Source organism: Oncorhynchus gorbuscha, linkage group LG12 (assembly GCF_021184085.1).
Source record: "Oncorhynchus gorbuscha isolate QuinsamMale2020 ecotype Even-year linkage group LG12, OgorEven_v1.0, whole genome shotgun sequence".
Classification (NCBI taxonomy): domain Eukaryota; kingdom Metazoa; phylum Chordata; class Actinopteri; order Salmoniformes; family Salmonidae; genus Oncorhynchus; species Oncorhynchus gorbuscha.
This window is the reverse complement of record NC_060184.1, coordinates 11,330,785-11,352,711: the sequence shown is the minus strand read 5'-3', so window position 1 is coordinate 11,352,711 and position 21,927 is coordinate 11,330,785. Positions and strand designations below refer to the sequence as shown.

General features: G+C 43.3%; 1 protein-coding gene across 15 annotated transcripts in view; it reads right to left on the bottom strand.

Moving 5' to 3' along the window:
* Positions 1 to 21,927, bottom strand: part of LOC123990523 (MAP/microtubule affinity-regulating kinase 3-like) — a 112,366-nt gene that overhangs the window by 78,960 nt on the left and 11,479 nt on the right. For all 15 annotated transcript variants that reach the window (XR_006830667.1, XM_046291086.1, XM_046291082.1 and 12 more), the window contains exons 2-3: positions 21,393 to 21,584; positions 20,821 to 20,874 (exon numbers count right to left, since the gene is read on the bottom strand). Coding sequence is in view for 14 of the 15 variants with exons in the window: in XM_046291086.1 (XP_046147042.1) it covers positions 20,821 to 20,874; positions 21,393 to 21,584 (246 nt within the window). In the remaining variant the exon portion in view is untranslated. The remainder of the gene's footprint in view (positions 1 to 20,820; positions 20,875 to 21,392; positions 21,585 to 21,927) is intronic.

Here is a 21,927-nt window from a genome sequence, read left to right as displayed (position 1 = left end):
AACTACTCATGGTGTGATTGTGATAACATATAGAAACTCAAGTCCTTTTGTTCACCCAAAGTAGAATATCTCACAATCAAATGCCGACAGTATTACCTCCCAAGAGAATTCTCTTGGGTTATAGTCACAGCCGTGTATATTCCCCCTCAAGCAGATACCACAACAGCTCTCAAGGAACTACACTGGACTTTATGCAAACTGGAAACCACATATCCTGAGGCCGCATTTATTATAGCTGGGGATTTTAACAAAGCAGATTTGAGGAAAACGCTACCGAAGTTCTACCAACACATTGACTGTAGTACTCGCTCTAGGAAACCACTCGACTACTGCTATTCTCTCTTCCGGGATGCCTACAAGGCCCTACCTCACCCTCCCTTCAGCAAATCAGATCACAAATCCATTTTGCTCCTCCCTTCCAATCGGCAGAACCCATGCTAAGGTCTATTCAACGCTAGTCTGACCAATCAGAATCCATGCTTCAACATTGTTTTGATCACGTGGACTGGGATATGTTCCAGGTAGCCTCAGATAATAAGATTGACGTATACACGGACAAGGTGACAGAGTTCATCAGGAATTGTATGGAGGACGTTGTTCCCACTGTGACTATTAAAACCTACCCAAACCAAAAACTGTGGATAGATGGCAGCATTCACGCTAGACTGAAAGAGCAAGTCACTGCATTTAACCATTAGTTATACCGGAGCTGTAGCTGTACCATAGTTGTAGATGTACTGTACCTGTACTGTAGCTGTATCTGTACCTGTAACATAGCCGTACCTGTAACGTAGCTGTACTGTAACATAGCTGCACTGTAACTAACGTAGCTGTACTGTAACTGAACTGTAACGTTAACATAGCTGTACTGTAACTGAACTGTAATGTAATGTAGCTGTACTGTAACTGAACTGTAACGTTAACGTAGCTGTACTGTAAATGAACTGTAATGTAATGTAGCTGTACTGTAACTGAACTGTAACGTTAAAGTAGCTGTACTGTAACTGAACTGTAACGTTAACGTAGCTGTACTGTACTGTAATGTAGCTGTACTGTAATGTAACGTAGCTGTACTGTAACTGAACTGTAACGTTAACGTAGCTGTACTGTAAATGAACTGTAACTTTAATGTAGCTGTACTGTATCGTAGCTGTAGTGTAACTGTAACGTTAAAGTAGCGTAACTGTACTGTAATGTAGCTGTACTGTAATGTAGCTCTACTGTAACGTAGCTGTAATGTTAAAGTAGCGTAACTGTAATGTAACATAGCTGTACTGTAATGTAGCTGTACTGTAATGTAACGTAGCTGTACTGTAATGTAACTGAACTGTAACGTTAACGTAGCTGTACTGTAACGTTAACGTAGCTGTAACGTTAAAGTAGCGTAACTGTACTGTAACGTAGCTGTACTGTAACGTAGCTGTACTGTAACGTAGCTGTAACGTTAAAGTAGCGTAACTGTACTGTAATGTAGCTGTACTGTAACGTAATTGTAATGTAGCTGTACTGTAACTGAACTGTAACGTTAACGTAGCTGTACTGTAATGTAGCTGTACTGTAACGTAGCTGTACTGTAACGTTAAAGTAGCGTAGCTGTACTGTAACGTAGCTGTACTGTAACGTAGCTGTACTGTAACGTAGCTGTAACGTTAAAGTAGCGTAACTGTACTGTAATGTAGCTGTACTGTAACGTAACTGTACTGTAATGTAGCTCTACTGTAACTGAACTGTAAGGGTTAACGTAGTGTAACGTAGTTGTATTGTAACGTTAAAGTAGCATAACTGTACTGTAATGTAGCTGTACTGTAACGTAACTGTACTGTAATGTAGCTGTACTGTAACTGAACTGTAACATTAACGTAGCTGTACTGTAATGTAGCTGTAGTGTAATGTAGCTGTAGTGTAATGTAGCTGTACTGTACTGTAATGTAGCTGTACTGTAACTGTAACGTTAACGTAGCTGTACTGTAACGTAGCTGTACTGTAACTGTAACGTTAACGTAGCTGTACTGTAACGTAGCTGTACTGTAACGTAGCTGTACTGTACTGTAATGTAGCTGTAATGTAACGTAGCTGTACTGTACTGTAACGTAGCTGTACTGTAACGTAGCTGTACTGTAATGTAGCTGTACTGTAATGTAGCTGTACTGTACTGTAATGTAGCTGTAATGTAACGTAGCTGTACTGTAATGTAGCTGTACTGTAATGTAACGTAGCTGTACTGTAACGTAGCTGTACTGTAACTGAACTGTAACTGAACTGTAATGTAATTTTACTGTATCTGTACAGTAGCGGAGAGCCGGGGGAAAACAGGAAGACTACTGTAATAAACATTTTATAGAGCATCTGAACATTCCGCCCACACAGGTCTCTCTTACATGGAGAGGTATCCATCCCTCTCTACGTGTGTGTGTGTGTGTGTGTGTGTGTGTGTGTGTGTGTGTGTGTGTGTGTGTGTGTGTGTGTGTGTGTGTGTGTGTGTGTGTGTGTGTGTGTGTGTGTGTGTGTGTGTGTGTGTGTGTGTGTGTGTGTGTGTGTGTGTGTGTGTGTGTGTGTGTGTGTGTGTGTGTGTGTGTGTGTGTGTGTGTGTGTGTGTGTGTGTGGTGCCTGCGAGGCTGTGGCAGCAGCAGTCTGTTTCACCATGACTAAACACAGAGCTGTGCAGTGGGAGAGGGAGAGAGATGTGAGTAGTGAATAATTCACTAGTCCTGTGGAATAATTCACTCTAGTCATGTGGACACAAACCCATATGGCAGGCCGTGGAGTCACACACGGTCAGTGTCATTATGTTTTATATTGTGTCCTCATACAAAGACCATTTATGGTGCCAGCTAACAGTTGATAAATGAGGCCCACTGTTGCAACTCTGCGTGGGTACGTGGGTGGGTCTCTCGCTCCCTCCCCCGTCCATCTCTCTCTCTCTCCCCTGGCTGTCTGTGTCCGTCCGTCCATCTCGCTCTCTCTCCCTGTCCGTCTCTCTCCCTCCCCCGTCCATCTCTCTCCATCCCTCTGCTCTCTCTCTCCCCCCGTCAGTCTCTCTCCCCCGTCCATCTCTCTAACCTCTCCCTCTCTCTCCCGTCCATCTCTCTAACCTCTCCCTCTCCGTCTCCCTCTCCCTCTCCCTCTCCGTCTCTCTCTCCCTCCCAAGTGACACTCACTCTCTCTCCCTGGAGAAGACATGATAAGGGGCTATCAGCCTGCAGGTAACGGGGAGCTGTGCTGAGCAGACAAGCATCTCTGTCCCTGGATAGGACACATTCGGCAAGAAATTCCTTCATATCACCCAGCCACCCACTCCTCACACACACAGCAGAACAAGTTCATTAACAGTTAAGGTTAAATAGACGTGTCTGAAATGTGTCTACTCTACTAAGAAGCATCTTAATCCTGGGAGAGAACAATTACGTGCAACGGCTGAGAAGAATCTCAAACATAAAATGTATTTAGATTTGTTTTACACTTTTTTGGTTACTACATGATTCCATATATGTTATTTCATAGTTTTGATGTCTTCACTATTATTCTACAATGTGGAAAACAGTAAAAATAAAGAAAAACTCTTGAATGAGTAGGTGTCCAAACTTTTGACTGGCACTGTAATAAGTATTCAGACCCTTTACTCAGTACTTTGTTGAGGAACATTTGGCAGCGATTACAGCCTTGAGTCTTCTTCGGTATGACGCCACAAGCTTGGCACATCTGAATTTGGGGCAATGCACAGCTATTTTCAGGTCTCTCCAGAGCTGTTCGATCGGGTTCAAGTCCGGGCTCTGGCTGGGCCACTCAAGGACATTCAGAGACTTGTCCCAAAGGCCATTCATGTGTTGTATTGGTTGTGTGCTTAGGGTCTTTGTCCTGTTGGAAGGTGAACCTTCGCCCCAGTCTGAGGTCGTGAGCACTCTGGAGAAGGTTTTCATCAAGGATCTCTCTGTACTTTGCTCCACCCATCTTTCCCTCGATCCTGACTAGTCTCCCAGTCCCTGCTGCTGAAAAACATCACCACAGCATGCTGCCACCACCACCATACTTCACCATAAAGATGGTGCCAGGTTTCCTCCAGACTGATTCTTGGTCACCTCCCTGACCAAGGCCCTTCTCTTCTCCCCAGATTGCTCAGTTTGGCCAGGCGGCAAGCTCTAGGAAGAGTCTTGGTGGTCCCAAACTTCTTCCATTTAAGAATGATGTTCTCGACACAATCCTGTCTTGGAATTCTACGGGAAATTCCTTTGACCTTGTGGCTTGGATTTTGTTCTGACATGCACTGTCAACTGTGGGACCTTATATAGACATGTGTGTGCCTTTCCAAATCACATCCAATCAATAGAATTGACCAAAGGTGGACTCCAATGTAGAAACATCTCCAGAATGATCAATGGAAACAGGATACACCGGTTGTCATTTTCAAGTTTCATAGCAAAGGGTCTGAATACTCATGTAAATAAGGTATTTCTATTAAAACATTTGCAAACTTAAAAAAAAACTGTTTTCACTTTGTCATTATAGGGAATTGTGTGTAGATTGAAGAGGGACATTTGTTTTAGTATCCATTTTAGAATAAGGCTTTAAAACGTAACAAGATGTGGAAAAGGGGAAGGAGTCTGAATACTTTACGTTCAAAAGTTTAGGGTCACTTAGAATTTTCCTTGCTTTTGAAAGGAAAGCACATTTTATGGCCATTAAAATAACATCAAATTGATCAGAAATACAGTGTAGACATTGTTAATGTTGTAAATGACTATTGTAGCTGGAAACGTCTCATTATCAGCAACCATCACTCCTGTGTTCCAATGGCACGTTGTGTTGGCTAATCAAAGTTTATAATTTAAAAAAGGCTAATTGATCACTAGAAAACCCTTTTGCAATTATATTAGCACAGCTGAAAACTGTTGTACTAATTAAAGACGCAATAAAACTGCCCTTCTTTAGACAAGTTGAGTATCTGGAGCGTCAGCATTTGTGGGCGGCAGGTACCCTAGTGGTTAGAGCGTTGGGCCAATAACTGAAAGGTTGCTAGACCGAATCCCCGAGCTGCTAAGGTAAAAATCTGTCGTTCAGTTCTTAACTGACTTGCCTAGTTACATAACTACATTTTTTTATATTTATAAACAGCATTTGTGGGTTCAATTACAGGCTGAAAATACCCCAAAACAAAGAATTTTCTTCTGAATCTTATCAATCTTGTTCTGAGAAATTATCCCATGTGAGAAATAGCCAAGAAACTGAAGATCTCGTACAGTGCTGTGTAATACTCCCTTCACAGAACAGTGCAAACTGGCGCTAACCAGAATAGAAAGAGGAGTGGGAGGCCCCGATGCACAACTGAGGTACATTAGAGTGTCTAGTTTGAGAAACAGACACCTCACAAGTCCTCAACTGGCAGCTTAATTAAATAGTACCTGCAAAACATCCGTCTCAACGTCAACAATGAAGAGGCGACTCCGGGATGCTGGCCTTCTAGGCAGAGTTGCAAAGAAAAAGCCATATCTCAGACTGGCCAATAAAAATAAAATGAAGAAGACAGGCAAAAGAACACAGCCACTGGATAGAGGAACTCTGCCTAGAAGGCCAGCATCCCAGAGTCGCCTCTTCACCGTTGACGTGATGAACACGATGCATGTCTTGGAATATTTTTATTCTGTACAGGGTTCCTTTTTTCACTCTGTCATTTAGGTTAGTGTTGTGGAGTAACTACAATGTTGTTGATCCATCATCAGTTGTTTTCTCGTATCACAGCCATTTAAAACTAACTGGTTTAAAATCACCACTGGCCTCATGGTGAAATTCAGAGCAGTTTCCTTCCTCTCCGTCAACTGAGTTAGGAAGGACGCCTGTGTCTTTGTAGTGACTGGGGTGTATTGACACACCATCCAAAGTGTAATTAATAACTTCACCATGCTCAAAGAAGAATTAGATGTCTACCAACAGGTGCCATTCATTACGAGGCATTAGAAAACCTCCCTTCATTACGAGGCATTAGAAAACCTCCCTTCATTACGAGGCATTAGAAAACCTCCCTTCATTACGAGGCATTAGAAAACCTCCCTTCATTACGAGGCATTAGAAAACCTCCCTTCATTACGAGGCATTAGAAAACCTCCCTTCATTACGAGGCATTAGAAAACCTCCCTTCATTACGAGGCATTAGAAAACCTCCCTTCATTACGAGGCATTAGAAAACCTCCCTTCATTACGAGGCATTAGAAAACCTCCCTTCATTACGAGGCATTAGAAAACCTCCCTGGTCTTTGTCATTGAATCTGTTTTTGAAATTTACTGCTCGGCTGAGGGACCTTACAGATAATTGCATGTGTGGGTTACAGAGAGGAGGTAGTCATTCAAACATCATTTTAAACACCATTATTGTACACAAAGTTAGTCCATGGAACTTATCTGACTTGTTAAGGACATTTTTTCTCCTGAACTTAATTGCTTGCCATAACAAAGGGGTTGAATACTTATTGACTGAAGACATTTCAGCTTGACATTTTTGATATAAAATTTGTCCCAAAAAAACAAAAAAAATCTAAAAACAATTCCAGTTTGACATTATGGGGTATTATGGGGTATTTATTGGGTGTAATTCAGGCAGTAACAAATGTGTGGGGAAAAATTCAATGGGGGTGTGAATACTTTCTGAAGACACTGTGTTCCAGAGACAGTGGCTTAGACCGCTGGACCAGCCCATGCCACATTCTGTTGCTAGTCTTATCAGTTGGTGTTGTGTTAGGCAGGCAGGTTGTTTGTGCACAGTTGCTAGGCCTTAATTTCACTCCTAGCTGGCCCTCAAGCCACAGGCAGATTAACACATCCTCCCCTGGCCCTGGAGCAATAATTCCTTTGGTCACCATTTGCGGACTGACCTCACCCACTCCCACACACACGTACACACACACTTGCAGACAGTTGTCAGATCTTACTTTGACCACTTTTGCCGCAGGAGGAAAATAATCCTGCAGGATGAGGATCTGAATTCATATTTAGAATCGCCACCAGGGTGCAGCTGGAAGCAGTGTTTGTAGGCTATATTATATTGAACATCAGTTCAAGTAGCGTTTGTAGGCTATATTATATTGAACATCAGTTCAAGTAGCGTTTGTAGGCTATATTATATTGAACATCAGTTCAAGTAGCGTTTGTAGGCTATATTATATTGAACATCAGTTCAAGTAGCGTTTGTAGGCTATATTATATTGAACATCAGTTCAAGTAGTGTTTGTAGGCTATATTATATTGAACATCAGTTCAAGCAGTGTTTGTAGGCTATATTATATTGAACATCAGTTCAAGCAGTGTTTGTAGGCTATATTATATTGAACATCAGTTCAAGTAGCACTTTTCTAGTTCCGCTCTGTTGGTAATTTCTGAAGGAATTAACTTGAGTTTTACTCCGTTACATTTTACCAAATCACTTTGGTTACATAGATTTATATTATTATTGTTTTCACTGTTGGATAAATAGCTCGTATCTTCAAATGGTGATTTTGGTTCCTATTGGTTCCCTTTAAATGTCTGTATGAACGTTTCACAACACCTTGCCCAATTAAACATATTCAAAATAGCTTGTCATAAACACTTAAGTTCATTGGCTCTCAAAGTTGTCCCTCAAAACCCGTGTCTCCACCACAGCTCATGAACTGAAGCGCATGTCTTCACTCCTGAGGATATTTTTGTTTGTGGGTTCTTAGCTCGATACAAGAGGTAAGTAGCACCAATTACCTTCTGCCTTTGTCCTATTATATATTTCTAGAGTCAGAAAATGTATTTTGAGGGTGAATGCAAAGCAGATGGCTAGGTAGCTAATTAGATGGATATTTAGCCAGCTTTGGCTAACCCAGAATCAGACAAAGTTTAATCTCCAGTTTTTAGTTCCCAATATGATTTCTGCTTGTTTGTCCCATAGAGTAGGGCACAATTGGCCCAGTGTCGTCTGGGTTAAGGGAGGGTCTGGCCAGTGTAGGCCATCATTGTAAATAATAATTTGTTCTTAACTGACTTGCCTAGTTAAATAAAATAATATGGAAAAAAAGCTATAATGTTGCCACTAGATAAGCTAGCTAGCTTCAACCGTGTGTGTGTGTGTGTGTGTGTGTGTGTGTGTGTGTGTGTGTGTGTGTGTGTGTGTGTGTGTGTGTGTGTGTGTGTGTGTGTGTGTGTGTGTGTGTGTGTGTGTGTGTGTGTGTGTGTGTGTGTGTGTGTGTGTGTGTGTGTGTGTGTGTTCAGAAGAGGAAGGTAAATCCGGTTGTCTAGAAGGGATACAGCCGTTGTCAAAAATGTACTTTTCATAGCAGGCCATGAGAACTTAAGCAGCAGGTTAGGGGGGAGTGGCTCAATGTTAGGAAAACGGTGAGCTAAAATACCCCCAAAATATATACTTAACAAAAGCTGCATTCCATCTAGACATGACTGGTAAATCCTACTTTAGCAGGAAAAAGAAGATTGAGTTGACTATGGAAATTGATATCTGCACTGTTTGATTATTTATTACTTGTACGATTCTTACCTGAAAACCTACCTTGATGTTTAATTCCATGCTGAAATCTATCTGATTTGCATAATAGTAACATTGAAGGTGAAATTTCGATATTTATTGTTGTTTGACTGTTGTAACACTTACAGTGGCTTGCGAAAGTATTCACCCCCCTTGGCATTTTTACTATTTTGTTGCCTTACAACCTGGAATTAAAATAGATTTTTGGGGGGGGGGGTTGTGTCATTTGATTTACACAACATGCCTACCACTTTGAGGATGAAAAATATTTATTATTGTGGAACAAACAAGCAATAAGACAAAAAAACATTACTTGAGCGTGCATAACTATTCACCCCCCCAAGTCAATACCTTGTAGAGCCACCTTTTACAGCAATTACATCTGCAGTCTCTTGGGGTGTCTCTGTAAGCTTGGCATATCTAGCCACTGGGATTTTTGCCCATTCTTTGAGGCAAAATTGCTCCAGCTCCTTCAAGTTGCATGGGCTCCGCTGATGTACAGCAATCTTTAAGTCTTACTACAGATACTCAATTGGATTGAGGTCTGGACTTTGACTAGGCCATTCCAAGACATTTAAATGTTTCCCCTTAAACCACACGAGTGTTGCTTTAGCAGTATACTCAGTATGCTCATTGTCCTGCTGGAAGGTGAACCTCTGTCCCAGCCTCAAATCTCTGGAAGACTGAAACAGGTTTCCCTCAAGATTTTTTCCTGTATTTAGCACCAGCCATCATTCCTTCAATTCTGACCAGTTTCCCAGTCCCTGCCGATGAAAACATCCCCACACCATGATGGTGCCACCAACATGCTTCACTGTGGGGTTGGTGTTCTCCGGATGATGAGAGGTGGTGGGTTTGCGCCAGACATAGGGTTTTCCTTGATGGCCAAAAAGCTCAATTTTAGTCTCACCTGACCAGAGTATCTTCTTCCATATGTTTAGGGAGTCTCCCACATGCCTTTTGGCGAACACCAAACATGTTTGCTTATTTTTTTGGGGCCACTCTTCCGTAAAGCCCAGCTCTGTGGAGTGTACAGCTTAAAGTGGTCTTATGGACAGATACTCCAATCTCCGCTGTGGAGCTTTGCAGCTCCTTCAGGGTTATCTTTGGTCTCTTTGTTGCCTCTCTAACTAATGCCCTCCTTGCCTGGTCTGTGAGTTTTGGTGGGCAGCCCTCTCCTGGCAGGTTTGTTGTGGTGCCATATTCTTTCCATCAAACTAATTATGTAACTTCTGAAGGTAATTTGGTTGCCCCAGATCTTATTTAGAGGCTTCATAGCAAAGGGGGTGAATACATATGGACGCACCAATTTTCCGTTTTTAATTTTCTGAAACAAGTTCTTTTTTTTCATTTCACTAACTTTGACTAGTTTGTGTATGTTCATTACATGAAATCCAAATGAAAACTACAGGTTGTAAGGCAACAAAATAGGAAAAATGCCAAGGGGGTGAATACTTTTGTAAGACACTGTACCTGATCCTCCTTGATATTTCCTTCTGAGTAAAAAAAATGAAACATCACACTTGGTGTAAATCTTTTTAGTACACATTCCCAATCACATGTACTTGAAATTAAAATGTTCTTTAATGATATTTAAATTGTAAAATTATTCCAATGTCTCGATTACCATTTTTTTCCCATCTACATAACATTGCAAAAATTAGAAACTTTGTCCAAAAAAATGATGCAGAAAAATTAATCCATGCTTTTGTCACTTCTAGGTTAGATTACAGCAATGCTCTACTTTCCGGCTACCTGAATAAAGCACTACATAAACTTCAGTTAGTGCTAAACATGGCTGTTAGAATCTTGACTAGAACCAAACAATTTGATCATATTACTCCATTGCTAACCTCTCTACACTGGCTTCCGGTAAGGCAAGGGCAGATTTCAAGGATTTACTGCTAACCTACAAAGCATTACATGGGCTTGTTCCTACCCATCTTTTCGATTTGGTCCTGTCGTACATACCTACACATAAGCTATGGTCACAAGACGCAGGCCTCCTAATTGTCCCTAGAATTTCTAAGCAAACAGCTGGAGGCAGGGCTTTCTCCTATAGAGCTCCATTTTTATGGAATGGTCTGCCTACCCATGTGAGAGACGCAGACTCAGTCTCAACCTTTAAGTCTTTACTGAAGACTCATCTCTTCAATAGGTCATATGATTGAGTGTAGTCTAGCCCAGGACTGTGAAGGTGAATGGAAAGGCACTGGAGCAACAATCCGTATTTGCTGTCTCTGCCTGGCCGTTTTCCCTTTCCACTGGGATTCTCTGCCTCTAACCCTATTACAGGGCCAAGTCACTGGCTTACTGGTGCTCTTCCATGCCGTCCCTAGGAGGGGTGCGTCACTTGAGTGGGTTGAGTCACTGATGTGATCTTCCTGTCCGGGTTGGTGCCCACCCTTTGGTTGTGTCGTGGCAGAGATCTTTGTGGGCTATACTCGGCCTTGTCTCAGGATGGTAAGTTTAAGATATCCCTCTAGTGGTGTGGGGGCTGTGCTTTGGCAAAGTGGGTGGGGTTATATCCTGCCTGTTTGGCCTTGTCCGGGTGTATCGTCGGACGGGGCCACAGTGTCTCCTGACCCCTCCTGTCTCAGCCTCCAGTATCTATGCTGCAGTAGTTTGTGTCGGGGGGCTAGGGTCAGTCTGTTATATCTGGAGTATTTCCCCTGTCTTATCCGGTGTCCTGTGTGAATTTAAATATGCACTCTCTAATGTTCCCTCTCTCAGGACCTGAGCCCTAGGACCTTTCCTCAAGAATACCTGGCCTGATGACTCCTTGCTGTCCCTACACCACCTGGCCATGCTGCTGTTCTGCCTGTGGCTATGGAACCCTGACCTGTTCACCGGACGTGCTACCTGTCCCAGACCTGCTGTTTTCAACTCTCTAGAGACAGCAGGAGCGGTAGAGATTCTCTGTATCATCGGCTCTGAAAAGCCAACTGACATTTACTCCTGAGGTGCTGACCTGTTGCACCCTCGACAACCACTGATTATTATTATCTGACCCTGCTGGTCATTTATGAACATTTGAACATCTTGGCCATGTTCTGTTATAATCTCCACCCAGCACAGCCAGAAGAGGACTGGCCACCCTTCATAGCCTGGTTCCTCTCTAGGTTTCTTCCTATGTTCTGGCCCTTCGAGGGAGTTTTTCCTAGCCACCGTACTTCTACACCTGCTTGCTGTTTGGGGTTTTTAGGCTGGGTTTCTATACAGCACTTTGACATCAGCTGATGTAAGAAGGGCTTTATAAATACATTTGATTGATAGATTAAGTCGACTTTGACTTACGGGGGGATGCGACCGTCCAAGCTCTGCAGAATTTGCTGCAAAGAGACTTTGTTTTTGTCCTGTCCATATGTAGCTTGTTTTTGGTCACAGGTCCAGGAATGGCTGAAGAATTGCAACATTTACCTGGAGCTAACCTTGCAAATAGCACTACTAGGTGATCTGAAAAGGCATAGTCAAAAATTGATCAATAATCTAATAATACTTTTAGCAAAAATGTTTATTTTCAATTTACAATCTGTAGAAACAAATGAGAATAGAAAGGTTCAGAACTTTTGTGAAACATCACAGCACAGTTGAAAAATATATATCCAATACAGATGGTGTTAAGAGATATGAGAAGGGTTGAATGGAGCTGAATGTTGGGAATAATAACAAGATAACTCATGTAAAACAGATATGGGCTAAGAACTTTTGTGAAAGAGCACAGTTTGAAAGACATGGCAAATAGAAGTCCAACCTGGATGAACATTTGAAATAGATGGGAGAGGTTGAGGGTAGGAGGACAGGAGTAAAAACAAACTAAATAGAACTAATGTAAAATAGACATAATATGTATGTATACTATGGAGGTAGAGGCCTAAGCGTTGTTTACTAGTTTACTCCAATTAGGGGACAGGTGGTAGGGTTAGATAGTAATAAAGAGAGAGATATAATATATACACACAGTAACAGTCAAAAGTTTGGTCACACCTACTCATTCAAGGGTTTTTCTTTATTTTTACTATTTTCTACATTGAAGAATGTAGAAAGACATCAACACTATGAAATAACACATGGAATCAAGTAGTACCCAACAAAAAGTGTTAATCAAATCAAAATATATTTTATATTTGAGATTCTTCAAAGTAGCCACCCTTTGCCTTGATGAAAGAGAACTGCTCATTTTGAATTTCCTGATCCAGCAGGAAAATTCGACGACAAATGAGTGATCAAGTTCAGATCCGACATCTGTACACACACAAATGTGTAGAAACATTCAGACCTGTACATATGCATGCACGCATACACTCACAGGTACACACACGTCTCTGGCCATCATAACAAGTAGCATGACACCTGATCTAGCTGTACTCAAGTCAGGTTGACTACTCGGTCAGTAGTCAACATGACTTGTCCTGTATGGGTTAAGATGTCCAAAGACAACTGCTGTGATTGGATCGGCGGCTGTGCTGTCCAATGCAATGACCGGTCCCAAAATGAAAATGGGTTTTGTCTCAGGTTGTCTTTTTTGCAGTCAAGCTTTGCATCTCTAAAAAGATAACTTGATCATATTTATAATGTTTCTGAGACATAATAACCAGTGCAGCAAGACTGCGAAGACGACAACCTGGAACAGGAGAGAAGTTGAAAACTGCCCCTTCTAACGGACTAATGTGGTGACTGTGTCACAAACCATAAAGGTGGACAAGATGTCGCCACAGCGGTTTGGCCTTGCACTTTCACTGTTAACCGTCTTGAGGGTTTGGCTTGAAACAAACCGGACAGTTCAATTTGGCTTTCTCTTATTGGATTGACACTGGCATTAGCTGGCTGGGGTTTCAGTTCTTGAAACTAGTGCTGCACCAATATGACATTTTTTGGCCGATACCGATATTCAATATTTTCCTTGCCAAAAAAAACTAAAGTCACCCTTCCGGTGACTTTAGTGGCCTTCAGGGGGAAATAACAAGATCCTAGGGAAATATGACTACAGTCGAGCACATCACAAATATCTCCACGTGCCAGGGAGGTGGCCCTAAGGACAATGTAATAGAAGGAAAAATAAAAACATTTGGGTATTGTTTTAGTCAGATTGTTCATATGAACCCAAGCAGATAATTAATTTCAGTGAGGCAGGTATCGTCACACAAACCCCCCCTGAAATTAGCTTGTTCAAGGCAATCCTCGGTTATGGATGATAAACGCCCTTAGCGCCGGGTGGTGACTCATCGCTTCACAAACAGGGCCCGGGAGGAAGGAAGCAGGCTGGCTCGGTGGTGGGTGTGGGAGCGAGGATTGCCTGCGCCTGCCTGGGGTCATGAAGGGACAGGTTGCTGGAGAGATTTAACGTAGCCACAGCCACCCCCCGCCCCCAGCTTCTGACCGTTGCCTGGCCCCTCAAATACGACCTAGACATGAGCATCTCTGAGGTCAAATGTCTGACAGAGAATTATAAGGAAAGAAAATACGTGCAGTGCAACAGCCACTCTGACGTGCCAACCAAAAATTAAAACAAAAGGACTCCCATTACAGTACGGAGTGTTGCCTGGAAAGCTGCCGTGATGACGGGGCGGCACGTCCAGTATTTCGGGATTGCGTAAACAGTGCAAAAGGTTCCGCGAGGTGGTTCGAGAGGAAGGCCCGGGGTTCGAGAGGAAGGCCCGGGGTTCGAGAGGAAGGCCCGGGGTTCGAGAGGAAGGCCCGGGGTTCGAGAGGAAGGCCCGGGGTTCGAGGGGAAGGCCCGGGGTTCGAGGGGAAGGCCCGGGGTTCGAGGGGAAAGCCCGGGGTTCGAGGGGAAAGCCCGGGGTTCGAGAGGAAAGCCCGGGGTTCGAGGGGAAAGCCCGGGGTTCGAGAGGAAAGCCCGGGGTTCGAGGGGAAGGCCCGGGGTTCGAGGGGAAGGCCCGGGGTTCGAGAGGAAAGCCCGGGGTTTGAGAGGAAAGCCCAGGGTTCGAGGGGAAGGCCCAGGGTTCGAGGGGAAGGCCCAGGGTTCGAGGGGAAGGCCCAGGGTTCGTATTCTAACGCTGCACTATGGCGTGGAAATGGTGAGAATTTATTTTTTTAAATAATATAGCACAGGGAAAACAAATCTCACTGTCCTGGAGAAAGAAAAGCAGAAATCAAATGTTCCAGAAACATTTGATGGCAGTGTGCCTCTAGAGTACCAGAGAGAGGAGAGTCCAGGCTGAGAGGAATCCCTTACGGGGCCTGCGTTTCCTCCATGGAGGGCGTGTCCGCCTGTACCCTCCACAACGACGACGTCTGGGGGAGTAGACATCAGCTGCGGCAGACTAATGCCCGGCAGCGACGTTTACATCCAGAGGGGTTGAAGTCTCAGTGTCTCATGACTCTAACCAGGACTGAACTCCACAACCGCCGACACATTTAGGACTAGTTATTTCTTTTCACAGTCATTCAAAGCTATTAAAACAGAATTGGTGAATTTTGTGGCTGGGGATTATTTTTTATATATGTGTCTTTTTTGTTGTTGTTGTTGAGTGCCCCAAAATCAGTTCTCTCTCCACCTCAAATCCTCTAGCATGTGCCCTCCCGATAGAAGAACACAACGCCTGGTGACTCAGGCTGCAGAAGACATCGGCAAGGAACACAGAAGAAATGTACTAATGGTGGGGATACAAAGAGTCAGACAATCAATCTTCCCAGAGCCCTTGGATGATGGGCGTCTGTGATCTCTTAAAGATAAAGGGTGTGAGGGATGTCATACGACACAACACTGTAGACACTTGTTTCTTTATAAAATAGTAGCACAGGTGCATAGTTAATTTGGTTGGCTCCTCATCCTAACATCCTATGAAAGCATTCCTTATTTTGTATCTGAATGACCCCCCCCCCCCCCCACCCACAACATAGAGTGTGCTATACAAAAGCCAGACAGCCTCCCCCCAGACGTTATGAAAAATCAGGTCAAGCCCAGACACAACAGCTAAACAAATGGAGCGCCACAGACATAACAGCAACAGTCCCTTTCTGCTACTGATGTCGACGCCAATGAATGAGGTCACTGCTTTGCCAGAAGCAAACAAAAAAAAGGGACTGGCCAACATAGCTAAGGGCCACCAGACAACCCTGATTGCTCCGGCACACGCATTCCTGAGGCATCACTAACTGTAGTCCCGGTCCCTGTCCCAAAACTGAGTTACACCTACAAAAACACAGAGTACCTGCTCACCCTTCTGCTTCCACAATAGGGTAAATTACAATATGTGGAGGAGTTGGAAACTTGATGTTGTTCTTCAATCAAAAGCGGTAACTGGAAGTTACCAGAGTTGGATCAAACAAATCCTTCTTCCCCGTACTGTGAGAAAGATGAATGAACACCATAATTGGGTATCTTTTTTTTCCTCAAACATGAATCATTCTCTTCCTGATTATATTCATCCAAACATGCAGCACAGAACAGGCAGACCATTGTTTCGTCTTTCCCCAGAAATTCACTGTGGCCAGCTTGGATTGAACATGGCCTCATACTAGTGGAATAATAGACATTGTTGTGTAGACACTCATTTTAATCCATAAACACAAAAGTGTGAAAACATTTCGAATGTGAACCCGCTACGTTGATACAGAGCTGACAAGATACAACGATAGCCATCAGAATACAAATGTAAGGCGCTAACATTTAGAGGTAAAAATCAACTGATGTCATCTACCAAAGCTGAAAACTATTCTCCTGCTCTACATCTCACCTCCTCCTCCCAACCCCACACATCCTACGGCTGACTACCTTGGCCCCCGGCGCCCAGGTAAGGGCGACGTCGCCTCGAGCAGAGCCATTGATGTGTTTGAAGGGTTTTGATAGTATACTTCAAGCTCATCCTCTGCTACTTGTATTCACATCCCGGTGCCCTGACCTCGGGTCTTCATAAAACCACATCGCTTCTAAAAGCAGGAAGATTGACTGAAATCGACAGTGGGGCTCTCCTCCCACTCCCACCAATTACATAAGAGGTCACACGTCACACCACAGCAAATAAAAATAGTCTGCAGCGAACGAGTCTGTGAAAACAAACCAATGAGCACAAGAGGGAATGTAAAGAATGCTGGCAGGATGAAAAAAATGTTTTAGCTGTACAAAGAGGTGCCCATTGTCAGAATGAGGTCCTGAGATGTGTTGGTGGGCCAGTGTATTTTAATCTAGGATGCCCCGATGGACTGTAAAAAAAATATATATATATATAAAAAAAGAAAAGAATAGAAATAGAATATAAAATGTCAAATTAAATCAGTCCAGTGGTCATACTCTTCAACTGTGTTGTTCTCAGACATCATGTGTTGTTTTGCTCACCACTTCTGAGTTTAATTCATCTCCCACCCATACCATCATTGGGTGGCTTTTTATTTTATTTTTAAAATATCCACACATCCAAAGTTTAAAAAAACTTTCCACCTGAATCAGGTTTAAAGATGACATGAGAGTGAATGACAGATGTATTTAACAGCAGGGAAGATAGACCGCTTTAATATTGTTCCCATTAGGGGTATTCAAATGAGTTTAACATTCAAAACGATTTACCACTACAGCATTTCCTGTCTGTGTTACCATTCATATCCTTCAAGTCAACATCAACTAACTTCGTCCCAAAGCTGCCATAGTAATCCAGTTGAACAGACTGAGCAGACCTTTCAACATGGACCCAGAGGTCTTACAGATAAAACTTCCTCAGTGACCAGTAATGGGTCAAAGGGTCAGACCATAGAGACGATGACTTATCAAACAATAAAACGCTGTGAGGACAATAAAGTCCTGTGTGGAGGTAAAACGCTGTGAGGACAATAAAGTCCTGTGTGGAGGTAAAACGCTGTGAGGACAATAAAGTCCTGTGTGGAGGTAAAACGCTGTGAGGACAATAAAGTCCTGTGTGGAGGTAAAACGCTGTGAGGACAATAAAGTCCTGTGTGGAGGTAAAACGCTGTGAGGACAATAAAGTCCTGTGTGGAGGTAAAACGCTGTGAGGACAATAAAAGTCCTGTGTGGAGGTAAAACGCTGTGAGGGCAATAAAAGTCCTGTGTGGAGGTAAAACGCTGTGAGGACAATAAAAGTGCTGTGTGGAGGTAAAACGCTGTGAGGACAATAAAAGTCCTGTGTGGAGGTAAAACGCTGTGAGGACACATCAAGCTTGTAAAAGCTATCCGGCTCTGTTGGACGCCCACTGGAGGCTCAGTTACGCAATGGCGCAGAACCAGGAATTGTTTTAGACCACTTCATCAAGCAGATGCCTGTTGGCTTCGCCTGCCGACCCAGAAAGCAGTAGGCTCCTGGTGAAGAGCTAAGCACCCGGGTGGAGAGTGAGAAGCTAGAGAGAGAGAGAGAGAGAGAGAAGCATGACACTCGCCCGCTCTCCTCTCCTTCATCGTCCTTGTGTTCATCCTCTCCCCTCTCTCTCCCTCCCTACTTACCACCAACCATCCTGTATACCCACAGTTCAAGCCACGGGCTGTCAATTGGCCAGCGAATGGAAAGCAAACCGAATCGATGGCCTGGAAAAACAAGTGCTGGCTAATTATAGGAGTTGGTGGGGTGGGGTGGGGGTGAACGTCATCAGTCTCCACCGACCCCAATGTGACAGTCTGATCTATATAGCTGAAGGAAGGGGGGCAGACACGACAGGGCAGTAGCCGCAGTCTGGTAAATTGCCACCCTGGTAAATTGCACCGTAGCAAAGTCTACTACAGTTTCAAGTGGGACTCAGAAAATATTTGTGGGGGGGGGGGGTTCAGTGAAATATAAATATGACATTATTAGTTGGCACGTGTCCTAATTTTAGGTTAGGGTTACTCTGCCACAAACATTATTGGTGGAAAAGGTTACGGCACTCAACATGGTTTTTCAAAAGAAAAGTCCAGAAAGACATCACCTCATTTGTTACCTTTAACTATATTTGGGCCAGCTGGCATGTTTAAGCGTCGGATCATTTCAGCTTTCATCAGAGCATAATAATAAACAGCCCATGAAGAAGACAGTTTGGGTCCTGTGTGCTCCAGATCCTCTGTACCTCAACGGGTCAACAGCCTGTTCTTTTCCCCACTTACAGCCCAGACCCCAGTTGCTGCATCTCTTTCCTTGTTGGCAGGGCCAGCGCTGTTCTTTCACCAGCCTCCCATTCTGAGATCTCCTCCGAGGGTATTATTAGCAGCCTCTGAAATCCAAGTCTGCTGAGGTTTCCTCTACCAGCCACCACTTTACCCCCTGCCTCCCACCATGCAGTGCAGTACAACCACTTAGACCTTTAAGGGGGTCTGCACTCTGCGCCTCTGCTCAAACTAATGCTGAGTCTGCTGTGAAGTTTGTGAGTTACACACACTGAAATTAAGCTAGTTGTGCTTCCAAGACACGTAGTGAAGCACCCAAAATCACAACATGTCAAAATCCCATGGGGGAATCGTATTAATTAGCTATAATTGGCATTTCGGTACAAAACTAGTTTCAAGGGCTACTTGATGAAGGGAAGTCCCATACACTCACAGGCCACCTCCATCAAAATAAAAGACAGACTTGATTTTATAATATATCATGGAAATAGGGCATGAAGTGTTACTAATGTACTAACACTTTTCACCGCATACAGCTTTCAAAGTAGGAATATTATATACAGTTGAAGTCGGAAGTTTACATACACTTAGGATGGAGACATTACAACTAGTTTTTAAACCACTCCACAAATTTATTGTTAACAAAACTACAGTTTTGGCAAGTCGGTTAGGACATCTATTATGTGCATGACACAAGTAATTTTTCCAACAATTGTTTACAGAAAGATTATTTCACTTATGATTCACTGTATCACAATTCCAGCGGGTCAGAAGTTTACATACACTAAGTTGACTGTGCCTTTAAACAGCTTGGAAAATTCCAGAAAATAATGTCATGGCTTTAGAAGCTTCTGATAAATGATGTCGATTAGCCTGAGTCAATTGGAGGTGTACCTGTGGATGTATTTCAAGGCCTACCTTCAAACTCAGTGCCTCTTTGCTTGACATCATGGGAAAATCAAAAGAAATCAGCCAAGACCTCAGAAAATAAATGGTACACCTCCACAAGTCTAGTTCATCTTTGGGAGCAATTATCAAACTCCTGACGGTACCACGTTCATCTGTCCAAACAATAGTACGCAAGTATAAACACCATGGGACCATGCAGCTGTCATACAGCTCAGGAAGGAGACACGTTCTGTCTCCTAGACATGAACGTACTTTGTTGCAAAAAGTGCAAATCAAACCCAGAACAACAAAGGACCTTGTGAAGATGCTGGAGGAAACAGGTACAAAAGTATCTATATCCACAGTAAACGAGTCCTATATCAACATAACCTGAAAGGCCGCTCAGCAAGGAAGAAGTAACTGCTCCAAAACCACCATAAAAAAGCCAGACTGCGGTTTGCAACTGCACATGGGGACAAAGATCGTACATTTTAGTCTGATGAAACAAAAATAGAACTGTTTGGCCATAATGACCATCGTTATGTTGAGGAAAAAGGGGGAGGCTTGCAAGCCGAAGAACACCATCCCAACCGTGACGCACGGGATGGCAGCATCATGTTGTAGGGGTGCTTTGCTGCAGGAGGGACTGGTGCACTTCACAAACTAGATGGCATCATGAGGGAGGAAAATTATGTGGATATATTGAAGCAACATCTCAAGACATCAGTCAGGAAGTTAAAGCTTGGTCGCAAATGGGTCTTCCAAATGGACAACGACCCCAAGCATACTTCCAAAGTTGGGGCAAAATGGTTTAAGGACAACAAAGTCAAGGTATTGGAGTGGCCATCACAAAGCCCGGACCTCAAAACTATAGAAAATTTGTGGGCAGAACTGAAAAAGCGTGAGCAAGTAAGGAGACCTACAAACCCGACTCAGTTACACCAGCTCTGTCAGGAGGAATGGGCGATAATTCACACAACTTATTGTGGGAAGCTTGTGGAAGGCTTCCTGAAACAATTGACCAAAGTTAAACAATTCAAAAGGCAATGCTACCCAATTACTAATTGAGTGTCTGTAAACTTCTTTCCCACTGGGAATGTGATGAAAGAAAGAAAAGCTGAAATAAAACACTCTACACTATTACTCTGACATTTCACATTCTTAAAATAAAGTGGTGATCCTAACTGACGTAAGACAGGGAATTTGAATAGGATTAAATGTCAGGGACTGTGAAAAACTGAGTTTAAATGTTTTTTGGCTAAGGTGTATGTAAACTTCTGACTTCAACTGTACACTGCAGTGGAGGCCTAATGATATCCCAGTCCTCTACAACCAGAGAATGCACATGGAAAAGGATGTGCAGTGTCCAATAGGGAGACAAGACAGGTTTTTCTTTTACCTTTTGAAGGCTGGTAGGATTCAGCTGTGTCTTGTCGATGATTTTGATGGCAACCTGTCAAGAGAGAGTAAAGGGGGGAGAAGAAAAAAAAATCACTTCCTGTTGAAACCACTTCACATAGGAATTGGCATGCCTATCGGCTGGCCACTCAACAATAACAAACTTGTTTCTCAGATTGCCACGGTGCCATTTTAGAGTGTGTAAAGCACTGCTGCCTCTAGGAGAACTGAGGGCTGGAGGGGGTCTCAATACAATTTGCCTCTCGCTTGTTGCTTCAGTAAGTTTAGTACATTTAATACAATTTCCCCAACTTGCATTTTATTTGTTTCGCCAACAAACAAAATGCAATTACCGTGACTACTCTTACGATTGGTGCAGAGTGTTGCCCCTTGACTTGTCAAGTACAGCAAGGGTGAGGTGGCTGGTATCAACTAAATCTACTAACCAACATTGTACTCAAAATATATATATATATATATTTTTTTTAAGCAAACAATTATTGTAATCTATTCTACCTTAGGTTATTCTACCCTAGCCAAACAAATGAGAAAATGTTCCTGCTGCTGTCTCACCTCTCGGCCCGTGAGGATGTGACGCGCCAGCTTGACCTTGGCAAAGTTGCCCTTTCCGATGGTTTTGAGCAGCCGGTAGTTGCCGATGTGCGGCTGCTCGTCGGCGCACGAGGCAATGGAGTTCCGGCAGCGGGCGCCTGAGCGGACGGGCCGCGTGGTGACCTCGTTGCGCCCATCGGTGTGCGAGGTGTGCTGTGGGGAGGAGATTAGAAGAAGGTCAAAAGTCATTTGAAGTTGCATGTCAGAGAATATCGACTAAACAGGACATTGATCTTGTGTAGACACGCAGCAGCATGGCACCTAAGAGCTTGACAATCAAAAGCCAAAGCTAGAAAAGGTCAATTTCCTGAAGAATAATTGTGAGCTTGTTTCAGCAGTCTAAAAGTATGTTTTATGGTAGTGGAAGACGCACACTAGCACAATAACTCCATTCTTGGGACATATCAAATTTGTCTCACAACACGTGAAAAGCAAAGACGAGACAAATAATGAGGTAATCATTGATTTGAGTTTGATCCTGATTAAATGGAATCGG